Here is a 20,723-nt window from a genome sequence, read left to right as displayed (position 1 = left end):
TGTGCTGAACATACTTACTTGAGTAAGAGCACAGACAGGAATTGAACAGGATTGGAGTATGTTAGTGTTTGTGTCCGATGACGTATATATGTTTTTAATTTGGGGGGAGCACATAAACTTGTACTTCGGATGATTCTGGGGCTCGCAATTTTGTTACCATTCTGAAAGTAATCAAGACTGATGTTAAATGGTGAGGACGACACACAAGATACACTTTTATTAGTGCTGCTAATGTAGTTTGTATCAATACATGTAGAAGCCAGTGTCCTCCGTGTTTTCTCTGTGAATATGGGTGATTAACAATACTGGAGCACTTACTGTTCTCCCCGGGGAAGCTCAACAACTGCTTGTAATAAAGCTGATAGTTGATTCCTTTTAAGTTGGTGATGGTGAACTGATTCCTTTTTGCTCACAGAAGGGCGCAATTCGAGTTTTCTTCTGAGGGAAGCAGCAAGGAGGAAGCTTAATTCCTTTTGCAGGCAAGGCCAGATTCAGGCAGATAATTGCTCTCCCATCATGTTGGCAATTTGAGTTACCCATGTGTTTTTGAAAACATTATGAAATGAGAACTCATACGCTGCTAGTGGGAGTATGAATTGGTACAACCGTTCTGGAAGGCAAGTTAGCCATAAATTTTAAGCAAGAATCTTTTTAAAGTTTATATCCTATAATAGGATAAATTCCTAGGAACTGAATTACCTTAATGAAATCAAATTTATTCATAAGCGTGTTCACCTGTTGTCGATAATAGTGCAAAATTGGAAGCTCCTGATTGGTCCAAAAGAGGTGAATGATTAAATTATGGTACTAATATACATCCATTAAAAATGATGTCGTCAAAGAATATTTAGTGACATTGGAAAATGCTTACAATATAATGGAAAATCAAAACCACAAAACAAATACATGTATTAAGATTCCTTTTTTTTTTTTTTTTGTGATACGCGGGCCTCTCACTGCTGTGGCCTCTCCCGTTGCGGATCACAGGCTCCGGACGCGCAGGCTCAGCGGCCATGGCTCACGGGCCCAGCCGCTCCGCGGCACGTGGGATCTTCCCGGACCGGGGCACGAACCCGTGTCCCCTGCATCGGCAGGCGGACTCTCAACCACTGCGCCACCAGGGAAGCCCTAAGATTCCACTTTTATGAATGTGGACATGTGTAGAAAAAAGAGTAGAAGGAAATAATACATGCTAAGACAGTGATTCTGTCTGGGGTTGGGGGTGGTCTTTATTGGGGATTTTAATAGTTGTTTTATATGATTGTGATAAGAAATTCTACATGTTATTTAAATGTGTTTGAACGCGTACTATGCATGCGCATCGTGCTGAGCTGCAGCCTAAGCCAGTGGGACAATAGTCGTTTGTGTTCCTGGTTATCCTGTTGGGCATTCTAGAAGTATCACTTGCCCACATCCCTTGGAGCAGTGGAGATCATTGCCCTGTTGTTCCATGCGAGATGTTTTCCTCTGTTGGTTTATGATATCCTGATCACTCTACCTAACCAGCCCAGTATGTGCAAATAACTGGGTTCTGTAATATGAACAAAAGAAGAGATTTGCAAAGAGATTTCCAGATTAGCGTATTTCATGTTTCTCCTTCAGTCTGCTGCCAGCTTTTCAGTAATTAGCACCATCACTTGGAATTTAATTCTGAGGACATGAGTATAAGTTATACCAAGTATATTTGGCGGGTTCCTGTTAAAACGGAGAGCTGGTGATTCTGTTGTTGTTGAGTGCCAAAGTATAGAGATTAGATGGGTCTGAACAGATACCAGTGAACTCTGAAGTGAGTCCAGAGGAGTTTCCATTGCCTTCATTTGCAGCTCTAGGAAGCCTGGTGGAACCATGTACTTTCTTTGCTCTGACTCCAGGAGTCCCTTGTTTTCTTCCCCCAGGCTGGCATAGTTGATAGGAGTTTGGGAGCATTGTACTAAAGGTATAATATCATCACCCCCCTCTTCAGTAATCCCGGGAGCAGGGGGATACTGGAGGGGCAGAAGCAACAGCCTCCTGTCTGGCCCTCAGCTCTTGGGTCTGGGCCACGGGCTGCAGTTTGCATTGTATCTTGGCACCCCTAGTTGTTGTGCAAGATCCAGCCCCGTCCTAGATTGCGGTTGATTGGAAGTTTGTTGCATTGGATTCTCCCATCCTGTCAAACTTCTTGCTGGCCTGACTCCTTGCTTTCCTAGTATGTATGCATTGTAAGTGGATTTGTATTATAAACAAAGAATTGATGAAAAGATAAAGTATAACTTTTTGCATCTAAAATTACCTGTTAGGGAAAATAAGATCCTTGAATGTCAGATTTGGCTTGATGCTGTCCAGCCAGCTGTGATTGGTTGGCTCTTTTGACACCTCTAACTGATGACTGCATCATCTCATTGTTCCATCCAAGCTTTACCGGGACAGAGAACTTAACCACTTAAGGTCCAAAGATTAAGGTACAATAGGCAGGTTATACTGGAATACTGCTCAAAACAGGGTTTTGCTTAGTGTTTTAAAAACAGGTTATTTTTTGTTGGGAGTTGATACGGGAAATGGAAATGGATGAATGGGTACCACTACTGGTAAATTGCCCGAAGTCTGTATCAGAAGGCATTGATTTTATATGTGTGTGTGTGTGCGTGTGCGCATGTGTTTGTGTGTGTGTGTGTGTGTGTGTGTGGTGGGGAGAGCAGAGTGGCATAGTTCTTTCTTTTTACTCTAAACACATCTCCATCTGCCTGTTTTCCCCATACTTTATTTCCCCCTATATTTCTTTATCCAAATTAGACTAATAATTTTAGGTTCAGGAAGAAAAAATTTTCTTCAGCTTTTTTTTTTTTTTATCATGAAAAAAATTCACAGGACAAAAGAGAAATGGCCCCATCTCAACCCTGCTGGATTCAAACCTTGGTTTCCGATTGGTCAGGTAGTTCCCATAGATTCAAGGGCAGGGGCCTCTGACTGGTGAGTGTGTAAAAATCCAAGGACAGGGCCTACTTCTCAGGGGGTGGATAATCTGAGTACAGCTAAGCTTCTAAGGCCTCATTGTCCTGAGGAAGTCCTTTGGCTGCATCAAGGAGCCTTTCTGTGCCCTTCGTGTGCTTGTAGTATGTGCTTCGATCTCCTGGGTTTTGTATTTTTGCCGGAAAAAACATGAATTCCGATCGCAGACCAACAAACACGTCTTAGATTATATTATGTTTTGACTGAAATGCAACATCGATGGTATTTGAGTGTTTTTTAAAATATATTTATATATTTACTTTGGCTGCATTGTGTGTGCTTTCTCTAGTTGCGGCGAGCGGGGGCTACTCTTCGTTGTGGTGCGCGGGCTTCTCATTGCGGTGGCTTCTCGTTGCGGAGCACGGGCTGTAGGCACGCTGGCTTCAGTAGTTGTGGTACACGGGCTCAGTGGTTGTGGCTCACGGGCTCTAGAGTGCAGGATCAGTAGTTGTGGCGCACGGGCTTAGTTGCTCCGCGGCATGTGGGATCTTCTCGGATCAGGGCTCGAACCTGTGTCCCCTGCATTGGCAGGCGGATTCTTAACCACTGTACCACCAGGGAAGTCCTGGTATTTGAGTTTTATCCTAAGTCGGTAACTCTCTGGATTTGACTCTGAAATCTCAGTAAGCTGTGCAGTCTGAGTTTGGCATCTGATCTACCCATTGGTTTAAATAAATTGATCAGTGAAAAGCGTTCAGAATGGACTTCCTCTGTTCAGGAGTGTATGGCGCTCTTCCTTACACCCACAGAAAAGTAAGAATGTAGGAGGAATCTAACTCCATTTCCTTTTCTGCAAGTTGTCAGTATGTTGTTTTTTATAAGCCCATGATCACATGTGTGAGTCGCTTCTTATTTAAGTTGCTAGAAACTTCTTCAGATGTTTAAAACAGAAACAATATATTATTAAAAGTATAGTCTAGATGATGGGTAACAAAATTTGATCCATAGCTTCTTATTTTTTCCCCCCAAAAGGGAGATTTTTTTCCCTTAAAGAATGATAACAGTGTGGTTCTTATATAGGCCCAAAGGTACAGATTGAACATGGAGTAATTATTATTTATTTACATTGATCTAGATACTCAGTAGTGTGTATTACATTAGTCTGGGTTCTCTGAGAAGCAGACGCCAAGATGAGAACAGATGTATGAGATTTGTTGGGCGAAATACCTGTGAGGGAAAACAGGGAGGCAACTGGATGAGGCTGGGAGAGCCATCAGATTAAAATGCACGTCTCACCCCTGAGATGGGAGAGGGAAGGAAGGAAGGGAGGTCTTGGACTGCAGTGCAGTTCTGAGCCTGTTTCAGCGAGTTCAAGGATGAGTCCTCGAGCTGGAATTCCCTGGCTGAGGAGCACCGCGCCTGGTCTGGAGGGCGTGGCTACCCTGCTGTGCTCAGTCATTGGCTGGACGTAGCCTCAGGGAGGCGTGGGCTGAGCACCAGCAAGGTGGTGGAATCAGAGGATGCAGCTGTAGCCAGTCAGTTACGCACCCCCAGCAGCCAACCTGAGAGGTGCTTTCTCATGCCCACCACTTCTGTGAATAGACTCCAAATGCTTTGCTGAACATGTGCCTAATTGGAATACATTAAATCTAACCCCAGAAAGAGGAAAACAAATGGTACATTTCTGTAGAGGCTGAAGGTCAGGCTAATTCCATGACACATTTCCTTTATGGATATATCAATTTTTTAGACCTTTTTAAAATGAAGTTGTGAATTAAATCAGAGGTAGGAACTTGGTTTGCAAGCTGCATGGTTACCAGAATGTGTGTCTCAAAACACAAAAAATGTGTGCCGGGCTTTGTGTAAAGAAGGCTGGGAGTTTAAGTCCTATTACTGATTCCTCAGGCTTACAATCTTACAGGAAAAAAAAAGCACAAAGAGGCTTTGAAAACAAAAACAGTCATATTTGGCAACTACATTGAATGTGATGCTTAGTGTAAGTCCCTTTCAAGAAAAACAGCTCTCGGCATCTTTTATACATTCTGGGTCAGAGGTGGTGTTGAACATCAAGAAGATGAGCTGTGAAGTTATATATTTGTCTGTAAGACGAAATTGCTCTTATAGAAAGTTTTGATGTAATCCTTATTTCTAGGACCCAAACCTCAGTGTTCTGGAAGCAGTTATTTTTTTCACTATACAAGAGAATGGTCAAAATTACTGTCAGCTATGAGCATGTCTTGCTGCGCTAGAATGACCACTTTGGGGGCTCCCTTGTCTGCCACCCCCCACTTCTCCCCCAGTCCTGGAGAGCAAGTCACTCCTCCCTTCCGCAGTCAGACAAATCACTTCTCCTTCTCTTCGCCTTACACAACATTAGGAATCTTGTTTCAAACGTTGGCCACTGGATTTTACAAATAAGATATAAAGTTGGGTGTAGGTGTTAAGATGTCAAAGGGCATTTGTTGACACTTTCTTTAAAATAGTTTATCTTATTAGTTCATATTGACAGTTTAAAATATTACATGCTTATTATTTTAAAGAGATGGAAAATGGAAATGAGAACGAGAGGAATTAAAGAAAATGCACTCACAGAGAGGCGGCCGAGCGCAGTGGACACATCAGCCTTGGCCTAAAGATGCTTTGCTTCTGATCCCATCCTGCCACACCTGAGCGTGGCCTGAGCTCAGGGCACAGAGGCTGTGCGGCATCCTAGGTTTATCCCAGGGATGCTGTCATAGGACGTTGACCAAACCTCAGCTTTCTATGTAAATGAGTCATCAGTCCATACGGGTCAGAGACAGCAAATTCAATAAGAAGCTATGAGAATGGAGATCAGATAACCAGGCTAAACTTAGAAGGTTTGAAGGAAAGTAGGGTAGTTGGGCAGTGGGATTTTATCTCGTCTCACTGGGCAAGGATAGAGCTATTAAAGGTACTAAGCTAGGCTAGATGATTGGAAAAACATGTCTTTTTTTAAATTAATTTTTTATTGGAGTATAGTTGATTTACAATGTTGTGTTCGTTTCTGCTGTACAGCAAAGTGAGTCAGTTATACATACACATATATCCACTGGTTTTTAGATTCTATTCCCGTATAGGTCATTACAGAGTATTGAATAGAGTTCCCTGTGCTATTCAGTAGGTTCTTATTAGTTATGTGATCTACATACAGTAGTGTGTATATATCAAACCCAATCTCCCAATTTATCCCTCCCTCCCTTTCCCCCCTGGTAACCACAAGTTTGTTTTCTACATCTGTGACTCTATCCTGTTTTGTAAATAGGTTCCTTTGTACCATTTTTTAGATTCCACATATAAGCGATACGATATTTGTCTGTCTTTGTCTGACTTACTTCACTCAGTATGATAATCTCTAGGTCCAACCACGTTGCTGCAAATGGCATTTTTCATTCTTTTTTATGGCTGAGTAATATTCCATTGTGTGTGTGTGTGTGTGTGTGTGTGTGTGTGTGTGTTGTGTGTGTGTATATATATATATATATATATATGTACACACTACATCTTCTTTATCCATTCCTCCACTGATGGACATTTAGGTTGCTTCCATGTCCTGGTTATTGTAAATAGTGCTGCAATGAACATTGAGGTGGATGTATCATTTCGAATTATGGTTTTCTCTGGATATATCCCCAGGAGTGGGATTGCTGGATCATATGGTAGCTCTATTTTTAGTTTTTTAAGGAACCTCCATACTGTTCTCCATAGTGGCTGTACCAATTTACATTCCCACCAACAGTGTCAGAGGGTTCCCTTTTCTCCACACCCTCGCCAGCATTTATTGTGTGTAGATTTTTTTGATGATGGCCAGTCTAAACCGGTAGGAGGTGATACCTCATTGTAGTTTTGATTTGCATTTCTCTAATAATTAGTGATGTTGAGCATCTTTTCATGTGCCTCTTGGCCATCTGTATGTCTTCTTTGGAGAGATGTGTATTTAGATCTTCTGCCAATTTTTTGACTGGGTTGTTTGTTTTTTTGATATTGAACTGCATGTGCTATTTGTATATTTTGGAGATTAATCCCTTGTCAGCTGCTTTGCTTGCAAATATTTTCTCCCATTCTGTGGGTTTTCTTTTTGTTTTATTGATGGTTTCCTTCACAGTGTAAAAGCTTTTAAGTTTCATTAGGTCCCATTTGTTTATTTTTGTTTTCATTACTCTCAGAGGTGGATCAAAAAAGATCTTGCTGCAATTTATGTCAGAGAGTGTTCCGCCTATGTTTCCAAGAGTTCTATAGTGTCTGGCCTTACATTTAGATCTTTAATCCATTTTGAGTTTATTTTTGGGCTTATTTTGTGTTTATTTTTATGGTGTTAGAGGATGTTCTCGTTTCATTCTTTTACGTGTAGCTGTTCAGTTTTCAGGTGTCATTTTAATTGCAGCTTTATTGAGATATAATTCACATACAATGCAATTCAACCACTTAAAGTATACAATTCAGCAGGTTTAAACACATATGCAGAGTGAATTTACAGAGTGTAACCATTTTACCACAGTTAATTTTGCAACATTTTCATCACCCACCCAGCCCAAAGAAACCTGTATGCATTAGCTATCACTCCTCATTTCCTCCCAATTCCCTGAGACTTAGGCAACCAGCAATCCATTTCTCTGTGGATTTGCCTAGTCTAGATATTTCATATAAATGGAATCATACAATATGTGGCCATTTATGCCTGGCTTTTTTCACCTAGCATAGTGTTTTCAAGGTCTATCCATGTTGTAGCATGTATCAGTACTTTATTGTTTTTATTGCTGAATAATATTCTGTTAGAGGGACATATCACATTTTATTCATTCATCAGTTGATGGACATTTGGGTTATTTCTTTGGGGGCTGTTATGAATAATGTTGCTCTGAACATGTATGTACAAGTTTTTGTGTAGACATGTTTTTATTTCTCATGGGTATATACCTAGGAGTGGAATTGCTTGGTCATGTGGTAATTCTATGTTTAACGTTTTGAGGAACTGCCAGACTGTTTCTCAGGTAACTGCACCGTTTAATATTCCCACCAGTAATGTGTGAGGGTTCCAGTTCTCCACCTTGTGGCCAAAACAATCTGTCTTTTTGATTCTGGTCATCCTAGTGTTTGTGAAGTCGTATCTCATTGTGGTTTTGATTTGCATTTCTCTGAGGGTTGATTACTACTGAGCATCTTTTCATGTGCTTATTCACCATTTCTATATCTTTTTTTAATATAAATGTCCATTCAGATCCTTTGGCCATTTTTAAATTGTTACTTTTGTCTTTTTATTATTGAGTTGGAAGTGTTCTTTACATAGTCTAGTACGAGTTCCTTAGCGGATATATGATTTGCACATATTTTCATGCATTCTGTGAATTTCACTTTCTTGATTGTGTGTGTCCTTTGAAGCACTAAATTTTAAGTTTTAATGATATCCATTTAATCTATCTTTTCCTTTTGTTACTTGTGCTTTTGATGTTACATCTAAGAAGTCATCGCCAAATCTAAGGTCATGAAGATTTATGCCTGTGTTTTCTTCTAAGAGTTTTATAGTTTAGCGCTTCCATTTAGGTCTTTGAACCATTTTTAGTTACTTTTTGTGTGCTTTTTATGTGGATATCTAGTTGTCCCATCGCTATTTGTTGAAAATACTATTGCTTCCATTGAATTATCTTTTTGTGTGTGTGTGATTTTTTTTGAACATCTTCATTGCAGCATAATTGCTTTACAATGTTGTGTTAGTTTCTGCTGTATAACAAAGTGAATCAGCTGTATGTATACATATATATGGGGATATAGGTATACACTGAATTATCTTGACATGCTTGTTGACATGGGTGTCACTTCTTAGGCTTGTATTTGATGGCTTTTTTCAAAATAAGATTGGTGCTATTTTTGGTCACTAAATGGTTTATTTACAGGCAGCTACATTTTACAAATGTATCTTTTACTATGTGTGAATGAAAGAATTGCCTTTAAATAGAACAAAGCATGTTAGAGCATATTCGCATGAAGAAGCCAAGATACATATCCATCCAGGTGGAACCAGGGCACTGGATTAGGTCACCTCCCAAACCAGCGCTACTTACATTTAAATGTGCATTTGAGTTCCATGGAGATCTTGTTAAAATGCAGGTTCTCATTTTCTGGGGTGGGAATGGAGTGTGAAAGTCTATGTTTCTGACAAGCTCCAGGCGATGCTGGCAGGGCTGGTCCTAGAACTTAGCTTAGAGTAAGAATGCAAGAGGGAGTTTCTCCGGTGATCTTCTTGTTCACCGTTGCCTATCTACTTATTTAAAGTGATTTGGAAGGGAAAAACAATTGTTTGAATTCTGTATTTTTGTATTTTATTTCATAATCTTCAAGATGAAACACTACCATGCCCAGAAATGGAAGAAATGTTTTCTCCAGTGGCAGTCCTGCCGATCTTGATTTTTTTCTATCTTCCTTTTAGGCCTTTGATGATTGTCACTCAGAAGATCACAACCTTGGCATTCCAAGTTCATGACGGTGAGAAAAACAGCCCTCCTTTTGGTTCTAAGAGTGAGCCTGACCTTCAGAGCTCTTCTTTTCTACTGTATACACAGTTCAAAGGTTAGACAAGGGCTGGCAGATCTTGCAAAAAAAATTGCAGCCCACTTTAATCATAGCTTTTTACTTTCCCAGCTATTATTTACCATTTCCCTGCTGCATCCATAGTCTTGGCTAAAATGTTTATATTGAGAATGGTGGGTTTTCTGTTTAGTTTTACAGTGTTTTAAATTTAAGTTGATGTGTGGTGCTCTCTGCCCTTCATTTCCAAATCCATTCAGAAGAAATGGAATCCTTTTTCTTTGGTTTAATCTCTGAGAAGCTCATGAGGTAGTAAAATGTTAAACAGCATTGGCTAGTTAACCATTTTTTGGGGGTGCGGGGGATTGGAAAATTATCTAATGAGATTAGCCCAAACCTATAAAAAGCTGGGAAGAAAAATTATCTTTTCTTTATATAAAACTGAACATTTTCTTCGCTCAGGCCCTTCCTGATAATGGCCAGAAAGTGTGATTATTTCCACCGTTAATACTGGGTTCCAGGAAAGGAGGATGGCCCTTCCATCCATGTGGAAGGTTTCAATATGGGCTTAAGAGATGCCAGGTGCAATTAGTAAAGGTATCTTCTGCGGATTTGTACGGCTCTGGCAAATACTTTGCGACTGTTGAAATTTCTTTATGTGTTGACGGGTTGGGAAGATTTAGTCTCTGCTAGCGAGTCTTCCTGCTTTTCCTTACAGCTGGGGAGCTGGTTTAATTTCGTTTTGACCCTGTTTATTCCTAGTTCATACTTGGTGATTTAGTCATTCTGTAGAGAACTGAGTAATTTTATTCTGAGGATGGAGTCTTTCTAGGGTGAGCAACTGTCCTGGTTTGCCCAGAACCCAGAAGTTTCCCAGGATATGAGATTTTTAGTGCCCACATTGGCAAAGTCCTGGGCAAAATGGGGTGATTTGGTCAATATTTTTGTACCTGAAAACCATTTGGTAGTTGTTATAGACTCACATTAGCACCGTAAGTCAATAGCTAAAATCAGTTTAATTCCTGGGATTGCCAGAGCTGTACTATTTGATGAGATCTTAGAAAAAAGTGAGTGTGATTTTTTTCTTTTATTAACATTGCTTCTTGGTTTTGTTTTGTTTTTAATACACAGGATTTTTGCCTAAATTTACTTTTTAAAGCATTCTCAGTTTACCCTGTTTTTTGGAACATCCCTTACATGCAGCAAAATGTTTATTTGCCTTTTTCTTTTTTTTTTCTTGTGTGTGGGAGGAACAAGTAAACTCCAGAAACTCTCTGCCTTCTCTCAGGCATGTTTTTGAGTTGCCTTGATGGTCGGTAACCCTAATCAGTCTTAGCTGAATATACAGTTTTAAAGTCGACTTCTTCTGCTCTTAAGATGACAGTTCGGTTTCCTTGACTATTAGTTAACATACAGATTTTATAGGAAGCACAAATGTGATTTGGTTGGGAGTTTTTCTGGCATGGATGGGTTTTAAAAGAAGAAAAACCTCTTGTTAATTCTTTTGTGTTTTCCATGCATTCAGGGTTACGTTTCCTGTTTTTTTTGGAAGAGGAAAGTCCCCTATTCCTTTCCCCATCCATTCCACTGCATTCCCAGCTTATACCAGGTATCTGCACCCAGCATAATCAGGAAGGCAGTTAGGCAGGTGCTGGCTGCAAAGGCAGGCTTATGTCTCTCATGGAGCAATATATACAGCGTGGTAAGGAGTGTATGAGGTGTGAAGGGTTCTCTGGGATCCATGTTCATACTGTGTGAATTAAATCGGGGTAACCCCTGAATTCTCCCCTCTTCATAACCTATAGAGACTTTCCTCCTCACACGTGTCCTTACAGGCAGCCCTTTGATCCATTGAAAAAAATGGAGAACGGGGACTGTTTATGATTGATGAAACAAAAACGAATCACTTCTTTCAAATGAGTTTTTATAAGCCTCTTTAAGGATTAAGTTATCTACTTCACTTAAAACTTCTTATTTCTCAATATTTCTTTTCATAGGATTAGGTCGAAAGGCTGAAGATCTTTCCACTGAGCAACGTCGGCTTGCTGTAAAGTAAGTTTGACAATATATTCTTGAGCCCCTTGGGTATCAGTATGCAGAGATCTTCCTTAATGTTGTTTATTGAATGAATCTGCTATTGATGGACACTTGGGTTGTCTACCAGTCTTTGGCTCTTATAAACGGTAAGCCATGATAACCTTGTCCATAGGTCATTTTAAATGGGTTTGGGTGTAGCTGTGGGATAGATTCCCAGAACTGAGAGTGCTAGATCAAAGGGTAAATGGCTCTGTATTTTGTTAGTTTTACAGGATTCTCCTTCAGTGGGGTTGTTCTCTTTATTCCAAAATTATTTTTATTGGGCATGTGTCTGAGGGTTGCCAAGAAACAGTTAATTATCAGTGCCTATCAGTATGATTATGCTGGCATGAAAAAAGATAGGATGTGGGGTTGGAGAGATAAATATGGGCTGGAGAATAGGATGAAGGAGGAAGCTGAAGGTGGTCTTTGGCCAGTGTTGATATGTAGTAGAAAGAGGATGGGTATCGGAGAGGAAGGGAGGCCGTCTAAAGTAGGAGAATAACGCTGACAGAGGAGCAGAAATGGCTTATGGGGTAGCATATGGGGAAGAGTGGTGCAGCCATGGTGGAGGGTTCCTACCAGAGAGTAGCGGGAAATAACTGGGATATGTAAGAGAGGGTCCCAGCTTCATTCCTTCATTAAGAAATTGGGACTTGGAAGCAATGTAGAAAGTTATCATTGGAAGAGTCTAATGAACCAAGTTCTTTGCTAAGCATCATGGGGGTGTAAATGCTATAGGGCATAATTCCAGTGACTGGTTAGCAATGGCATCTGAGGAAGCCTTTCCCCACAATTCTGTCCTACTTGAAGAGCATGCCCTTTCAAAGGCCCTTAAAACACTAGACAGAACTGGTCTCTAGAAAATTTTTTCCCGCCACTTCCCTTGTCCGTTGTCCGGGACCTCGTGCCTGGTTGCCAAAGCAGACAAGAGGCTGTTACAGCTGTAGTTTGTGTGGCCTCAAGTGGAAACTGGTTCTACCCATCATTTGTTTTGTATTTATTTTGGCAGTTGGGAGGGAGCTTTCCCATTTCAAAGCATCTCAACCAACTCCCGTTAGGTCGGGTTCCCACCTTGCCTTATGTTCAGTACCTTCATTTTCTCTGGTACACAGACAGCCAAGGTTGTTGTTGAGAAAGAGCATTTCCCAGCCTCAGGGTTGCCTTTGGCCCACTCCTGGCCCTCCGCGTTTATAGCTGTGGGTGGCCAGCAGAGGGCGCCACGGAGTGCTGTGCCGTCTCTGCGCCACCCACCTCAATAACTTCCTTTCAACTAGATTTCTCCTTGGACGGATTTTTAAAGGACCAGAACAAGGAAAGATCATGCCGCGTTTAACAACCCACAGAGACAACACCTGTGTTTACGATCGGCATATTTGCAATATGAACGAAAAATCAAAGACTGAAGACTCTTCAACCTTTTACTTTATTTTCGCAGAGCAAAACCCTCCTTTTTGGAATACGTAAGCTACCTTCTCAACTTCATGAGTGTCATAGCAGGCCCTTGTAACAATTTCAAGGAGTATATAGCCTTCATTGAGGGGAGACATACACACATGAAGTTGCTGGAAGTGAACTGGAAGAAAAAAGGCTTCCACAGCCTGCCAGAACCTTCTCCCACTGTAAGTTTTTAGTGCCAAGTATTTACCCAGAGGTCCAGAAAATGAGCTTTGCTGCCAGGGCCGACTGTCACTTTTAATTGTTCTAATTAAAAAGCCAAACAGTTTATCAGAAATCTTGGCTGGTAACATTTTCCCCCTGTTTGTTTAAAATACCAATATTGGTATTTATTTGCAGTAGTTCTCTGTGTTGGAGCAACAGATGTTTATTTCACAGAGCCAATTCGCAGCTCATTGGCTGGGAATATTGAAGCAATTAACCCATTTGCCAACCAGCCAATATTTAGTGCCTACAATGTGCCTATGACTGTGCTTGTTAACACATTCAAATTTATGAGTGTTTTCTCTTTATGAATAGAAATTCATAGACAGCCAAAAGATACTATGTCATAAATGGTGGAGGAGGAAAGAGTGGGACCAGAATAAATGTGCTTTTTATTGCAGATCCTGCTTTTATGGCAAGGGAAACCAGTTTTACACTGGCATGCCTGTAGTTTGGTCATATTGACTTTGAGAGAGTTTAGGTGGTTTTTTTAAACAACATTTAAATTTTAATCTGAAGTGTATTAACCTCAGATTAGTCAACATGCGCTTAATTCATTGAACTTTACAAATATGCTGAATTTATCCAGATCAAATATCTTATATTTAAGGGAAACCTGTAATTAATTGAAGGGATGGGGAACATTGGAAAGGGAGAAATTGAGGGTAATTTAAATATTTTTAAAGTGCTACCATCAGGCAACATTAAGTATTTGAAAATTTAAGTGATTGATTAATAAAGCATGCATTTTTGGAGAGTTTTGACACATTTGGGTCCTCTGCACTTTATGATTACTTAGATGTCTCAGCCCCAGGGGCTTTATTGACAGAATCTAGGAGTGAGGTCACTGTGGCTGGGAGACATCAAAGTAACCACAGGTGTTTCTAGGGAGTATCTGTCACAGGAGTGCTGCGTTTCACATACTTGAATTTGGAAAATAACATTATTAGAGAGTCTTCACATGACCCTCCAAGGAGACTCTCGCATTTTTTTGTGCCCAGAGAACATGAAGCGGTTAAGGTTCCATTTTGGCTAAGGACACATGGATGGGAGGGGCTGGCGCACACAAGCTGCTGGCCCCTCAGCAGTGTCGTCATAGTTAAGCGTGGTGCGCACTTAACGGGGAGCCCCGCACTGCTTTCAGCCCCTTGTAAATATTCACACGCTGAAACCCCAAGCCACCCTCTGGGGGAGGTGCTACTGCTATCCCTATGTTACAAGTAAAAGAAGTCTGTTTTTATAAAGTTGGGAACTATAATTCTGTTGATGTTTGGAATGTCAGGGGAACCAGGCAAAACGATTCCATCCAGAGGAATTTAAAACCTCTGTATAGCTTGACCCCAGAGCAGACTACATGTAAACCAACCAGAAAGGTTTTCTAAAGCTTTCTACTACCTGCCCACGTCCTGGCTCAGACATGTAATTATGTGCACATAATCCTTCCCAGCTAAGCCTCTGTGCCCCTTGCTGGCGATTCAAACCCATTTCCTTGGCTCTGCTGGCTGCAGGACCGCAGGGCCAATGGTTCTTTCTTTCTGATGGAAGATCGCCACCCTGTAATGTTACTGATTTCTCTTATGTTTTGGGTAATAAAACCACCTGCCCATTGTTGGTAGAATGTGCCGGTAAAAGTTTTCTTTTGTTTTAGATCCATCCACCTCAGGTGTCAGAGGTGTGTTCTGCATCTAAATATAGCACATAATGCCCATCACCCAATACGTGCCCTGAGGAAGAATGCCTTTTGCCACTCCTTCTAGAGAATATTGCCAAAGCAGCTTTGAAACGGCTTTGTTCTCAATGTGCCTTTGCTGAAATTGTTTTCCTCATACCAGTGTCTTCTGAATAGTTACCTCATTTTTCCCCCCATTTTCAGGGAGCCGTGATACACAAATTGTGCATGACCTTGGTGTCTCTCCTTTTGTTTTTGACGCTTACGAAGACCTTCCCTGTCACCTGCCTGGTTGACGACTGGTTTGTTCATAAAGCAAACTTTCTGACCCGACTCTGCTACTTATATGTTGTCATGCAAGCCTCGAAGCCCAAGTATTACTTTGCCTGGACGTTAGGTGAGTTTGTTGGAGGGTGCTAAATGAATGAGGGAAAAATGATACTCCTTGGATGGCTTGGCCAGGGCAGCGTTTGGGTCAGCTAATCTAAAAAAAGTCCAATGCATGATGGAAGGCAGTTGAGCCAGGGTCACTTTCTACCTTCCGGAGTAACCCTCTTCTTTCCCGCCGCCCATAAACTCAATTATCTGTGATAAGGAGGAAAGAAATCCCGGCTGTTGTTATTAACAGACGTCACAACCTGGAAGCTGCTTCTTCTACCAACCCTACTTGGAAAGTTAGGGAAAAATTCCAGAATGATCTGGCTTTCTGGTAATTTTTCTGGCTTGTCTGTAATACAGGATATACACTGACTTAATTGTATCAACACATGTGCTCATTTAGGTTACACTTCTTTAAGAAATTGTTGGTTAAGCTTTATACCTTAGAAAGAAACTGATTTCAAGTGACTTTTTTTTTTAAAGGTAGAAAGTTCAACTTAATTTGGTATTATCACACTTTTTTTCCCCCTGTGAGATATCTTTAGCCAATATTAAGCTTTCATCTCTTTCCTTTTAAATAATTTTAGACCAGAAAAGTTGAAACCTTTGCTAAAGTGAGCAATAAACCTTCTGTTTACTTACCAAGAATGGTAAAGTATTTTGATAAGGCATGGTAACCGTATCTATTTCACATTTGGAACCCTTTCAGGAATGGAAGTTTAACACCTTAGCTGCCAGTGACCTGGGGCTTGATGTCAGGGAACAGTGACTTGGTTTATGAAGCCAAATAGATTATTAAACTCAGTTCCCAGTGCTTAGTCCATATTTCATAAGGGCACAGCACTTAATTGAGTTCTCTTCTCTCATTTCATGCTCCACGTTTATAGCCCCCAAATCAAGTTCGTAGCTACTGTTTTTTTTCATTTATTATTTTTATTACGGTAAAATATACATAATGTAAAAGTTGCCATTTTAACCATCTTTAGTGTTCGATTTAATGGCATTAAGTTCATTTGCAGTGTTGTGCAACCATCATCACCACCATCCATCTCCAGACCTTTTCCTGAAACAGAAACTGTCCATTAAACAAAGGAATAACCCCCCATTCCTCTTTCTTCCCTGCTCCTGGTCCAAATTATTTTTAAAGGTCACAATGTTCAGAGACAAGTTCAGTCTAGCGCAGTATTTATGTTATGCTTGACCAGAGAGAGACTTCAGGGCTTTTCCAAAATTTGCCACGGGGGAAATTTTGTTTCTGGTCCCATTCAGTTTAAGTCAAGGAGTTTTTTTTGTGGAGTACCAGTCTGTGTGCTATGAGGAACTCAAAGGTGGGTAAGATATCTCAGCCCTCAAGACCGTTGCAGTCTGTGAGGACACAGACGTGTACACCAACCAGGCAATGCACGTCAAGAGCTGCCCCAGTAGTAGGATTACAGAGGGGATGATGTATATGGACTGGTCCTTGGGGGAGGGGCTTCCAGAGTCTCCGTGTATCTGATCCCTTTTTCTGCAGATGCTTTATTATTGAAAAATAATTTCCTTTGTAGGTAGGCATTGGGCCTACTATGGATGGAATACTGGGCATATTTTTGTATGTGAAGTAGAGTTTTTGCTTTGCTCCAACCTTGAGAGAGAGAGAGTGAGAGTGTGTGTGTGTGTGTGTGTGTGTGTGTGTGTGTGTGTGTGTGTGTGTGTGTGTGTAATAGAATCTCACTCCTTTCCTAACCTCTACTTCTTCACTTTTCCTCCTTTTCTTTTCCCCTCTCCCTCCCCTTCCCACTGCCATATTCTGTATCCCAGGGCTTATGGGCTGGCTTCTGGAGTAAAGCAGCTCCTGATTTAAGGAGGAAAGAAAGGCCATGCCGTAGTCTCATAGGGAAAGTCTAACACGAGGTGGGTTGTGCTGGCGGGGACCTGGGTGGGGAGGGGCTTACAGGGCACAGGGGTGTCTGCCATCAGTCTGCTCGTTGCGGAGTGACCCCAGATATTTGGAATAGAGGAGTGACCCTTTCCATGGACAGCTTTCTCTGTGGACTTACCTCTTTGTCTGTTCTCCCCCACTGCCCTTTCTTTATTGTTTCTCGTGGCTTCCATAGAAACACTTCATTACTTTGGCCTCAATTTGAAGTTTGTTGTAGTTTAGATTGCGTGGGCTGGTCTGAAATTAAGCTTTGTATTATTTATGAGTAAAGAAGCAATGAATAGTGTAACAGGGAATGTTTAAACTGCTTAACTGAATAATTGTTTTATCCAGATCTTTCAAACACCATTTACATATAATTGATATACTAATAATACATGATTATAAATTTAATCCTTAAAGCTGGCCTTTTGATGAATCTCAGCTGAGTTGCACTGTGTAAGCCTAATTCTAGTTACCGTTTCTGTTGAAAGAGTACAGCTATTTTCTCTGGACTTAGCATAGGAGGCTGGTTGGTTGTTTTTCTTCTACTAATTAGTACTAATGAGTGAGACTCAATTTTAGCCCAGGCTGTGTTCTAAAGATCACAGATTCCAAAATGTGCGTGTCTAAATGAATTTATCTTCAGTCATATGTTAGAGCCGTGTACGATGCAAGCGAAGCCAGTTTTAGACTGGTGAAATTAGAACCTCTAACTGCTCTAAAGCAAAAACCAGTCTTGGATACAGGGTAGCAGAATGCGCTCAGGGGAGCAGGGCATTCTGACCTCCTCTAAATGCAGCAGTTCGGAGAGTCACCACTTCTGGTTCTTACATTTATCTTTCAGACGACTCCTAGCCACTCAGGCTGTGGAACCAGAGTTCTAGTATTCAGATTCTAGCACTGTTTAACATTAAGATCACTCAGGTGGTAACATTACTAAGCTTTAATCTTCTTAATAGCAAGATGGGGGTGGTAATACATAATGATAATAATGGTGGCAGCTAACCATTCTTGAGTGCTGACTTGGGCCAGGCCCTGTGTTAGGCACTCTACATATATTCAATTTGGTTTAATCCTTTCAACATCCCTTTAAAATGGGTACTGTTATTACATCCATTTTCTACGCAGGGGAATAGGTTTCTGGAAGTTAGACAACTCTCCCAAGGCTGTGAATTGACCCTGTTCCCAAGTGGAGAAGGGAACCCAGGAGAGCTGTCATTCCCACCCTGAACCACCACCTTGCTCACAATGGTGTGATTAAATGAGAAATGTCTGTGGAATGCTTTACAGAATCCTGGGAAAACAGTAAGGACCAAAAAAAAAAAAAGTCATTATTCTTCTTTTTTTTAGATCTGAGGCTGGAGATGGGAGAGGGAATTCCTGGGTTGCCATGCTGGTCCCAGCATGGTCAGCCCAGCCCTGTTTTTAGTTGTCAACACAACCCTCAAGGGCTTGTCCTCTCCTGGTTTAGTTTATTTCTGTCATTCACAGTTTGTGCCCACACATTTTAAAACTCTTGGTTTCTTAACTGGTACACTCTGCCTTTGTTCTTCTTTTTCTTTTCCACTGAGTTTCCCTCCGGTCGGCTTGGGAGAAAGACATATTAGGACTCGGTACTTTTCCTCCTTTCTTCTAAAAGAAACCAGATCATTTTACAGTGAAGCTAAAAATAAGATAAGCGATATTAAATCATCAACGATGCCAAAAAGGAAAGGAGGCATACTTAGAGCGGGTGATTTTTCTTCAGAAGTCCAGCTTGAGTTGGACCTGAACTCCCATAGAAATGGAATGAACAGAACTAGCGAAGGAAAGGTTTCTCTGAGCTCTCCCCCAGATCTCAGACTTTAAAATTTCATTAGTTTATTTTTCTTAGGAAAATATTCTAACAGACTGAACTTGAAAGAAGATAAGTGAAGAGAAAAAATTAGCCTCTTGGCTATCATAATACAACTGTGTTGATTTCATCAGATCTCTTTTTGAGTGTAAAAAATTTCATTAAGGAATTGAGTAGAACTGAAATACAGCAGGGGGGCATTTTCATAGAGTTCAGTGAAGTGACATAACGGTGGACACAGGAGCTTTTGGACTGACTTTGTGGGTAGGGTGGCTTTGGTCATTGTGTCCACATGTGGCCTCTATGGCAGCTGGTCCCAAATTCACATCTCTAGAACCGTTCTTTTTCTTAGGTTCTAAATTTTTCTAACTGTATCTTGGCTGCCCCAACTGATATCCTACTGGCATGTCATGCTTAACATGTCCAGAATGAGCTCCAATTTCTCTTTCAGAGCTGGTTCTCCTCCTGATATAATGATATCAGCCTGTGTCCCGCCATCTTTAATGACAGCTCTTGGACGGAGTCCCCTATATCTTCTGGTCTCTGAGCTTATATGTATTTTCACCTTTTTCCCTTTCTCCCCTTATACCAGTTGGTCACTAAATCTTCCTGTTTCTTTGTTTTGCTTCTTCATTTCTCTTTTTTTCATTTTGCATTCTGTGAGCATCTAGCACTTTCCTTCTTACTTAGCAGGTGCTCACTAAACGCTAGTGAATGAATAAAAATGAATAAAAGTTGAGGTCACCCAAGAGCCCAAACTGATTGATAATGGTGCCAGGTCCTTTAAATTTATTTTGGTTTCTTTTCCAAGGAAACTCTCTCTCTTCATCTTAAAGCTAGACAGACATTTAGTATCTTTTAAAGCAGCAATGTGACTTTTGTTCCACATCCTAATGTGTTGTTTTAAAAACCACAGCTGACGCAGTGAATAACGCAGCTGGCTTTGGGTTCAGCGGAGTGGATAAGAATGGAAATTTCTGTTGGGATCTGCTTTCTAACCTAAACATCTGGAAAATTGAGGTGAGTTTATCATGCTTTTGAATCAAGCTGCCATTGTGAATAAAGCAGATGGTTTGCTATGAGTGTGGTATCCATAGAAGTTTATCATCAGTGTGCGAGGAAAAGCTGCTATCAGGAAATGCTGGCTCCAGCAGGCTCGGGGACATTTTGTATCTTGGAACTTCTTTCCTTTTTTTTTTTTTTTCTTTTCTTTTAAGGTGCCTACTTTCTTGGCAGTATTAATGGTTCAAGTAGTAACAACACACGAAAAATCTGAAAAAGAGCCAGGAAAATCTTTTTGTTGCTTACATTCCTGTTCCGTCAACTAGAAAGTACAGATATCATTTTCTCTTGTTCACATTCTCCTTTCCTCAGTCAAGGGTACAGACTAGCAGTTGTATTTAGATTTCAGCATTGCCAGTGTTCTTGGTGGTTCCTTTGGAAACATTTGTAATGCGTTCGCTTTTAAGAATTGTAATTGGTGCACAGCTTTTAGGCCACTAGAATTAGCGTGGTTTTTCTTTTTCGCTGGCTTTGTTCTTGGACCACAGTTCTGGATATGTTTCCGTCTCTAGAGGTGGTCTCTCTGGGGCCCCATCCTTCTTGGTTCCCTTGGCATTGTCATCCCTCGGAGCTGAAAGGAATGCCAAGTCTTGGGCCCTTTTCCTCCTGGCAGCTGGTTGGGAGGAAGGGCATGATTCTCAACATACCAAAGTGTTGGTTCTCCAGCCACG

General features: G+C 40.9%; 1 protein-coding gene across 2 annotated transcripts in view; it reads left to right on the top strand.

Moving 5' to 3' along the window:
- MBOAT1 (membrane bound O-acyltransferase domain containing 1) overlaps positions 1-20,723 on the top strand; it is a 113,168-nt gene that overhangs the window by 73,265 nt on the left and 19,180 nt on the right. For both annotated transcript variants that reach the window (XM_029243732.1, XM_029243733.1), the window contains exons 5-9: positions 9,371-9,426; positions 11,466-11,520; positions 12,983-13,166; positions 15,080-15,272; positions 19,907-20,010. In XM_029243732.1, coding sequence (XP_029099565.1) covers positions 9,371-9,426; positions 11,466-11,520; positions 12,983-13,166; positions 15,080-15,272; positions 19,907-20,010 — 592 coding nt within the window. The remainder of the gene's footprint in view (positions 1-9,370; positions 9,427-11,465; positions 11,521-12,982; positions 13,167-15,079; positions 15,273-19,906; positions 20,011-20,723) is intronic.

Source organism: Monodon monoceros, unplaced genomic scaffold (genome assembly GCF_005190385.1).
Source record: "Monodon monoceros isolate NGI ecotype Baffin Bay Population unplaced genomic scaffold, NGI_Narwhal_1 Super_Scaffold_3, whole genome shotgun sequence".
NCBI lineage: Eukaryota > Metazoa > Chordata > Mammalia > Artiodactyla > Monodontidae > Monodon > Monodon monoceros.
The sequence above is the reverse complement of the archived record's forward strand: the minus strand, read 5'-3'. Positions and strand labels throughout refer to the sequence as shown.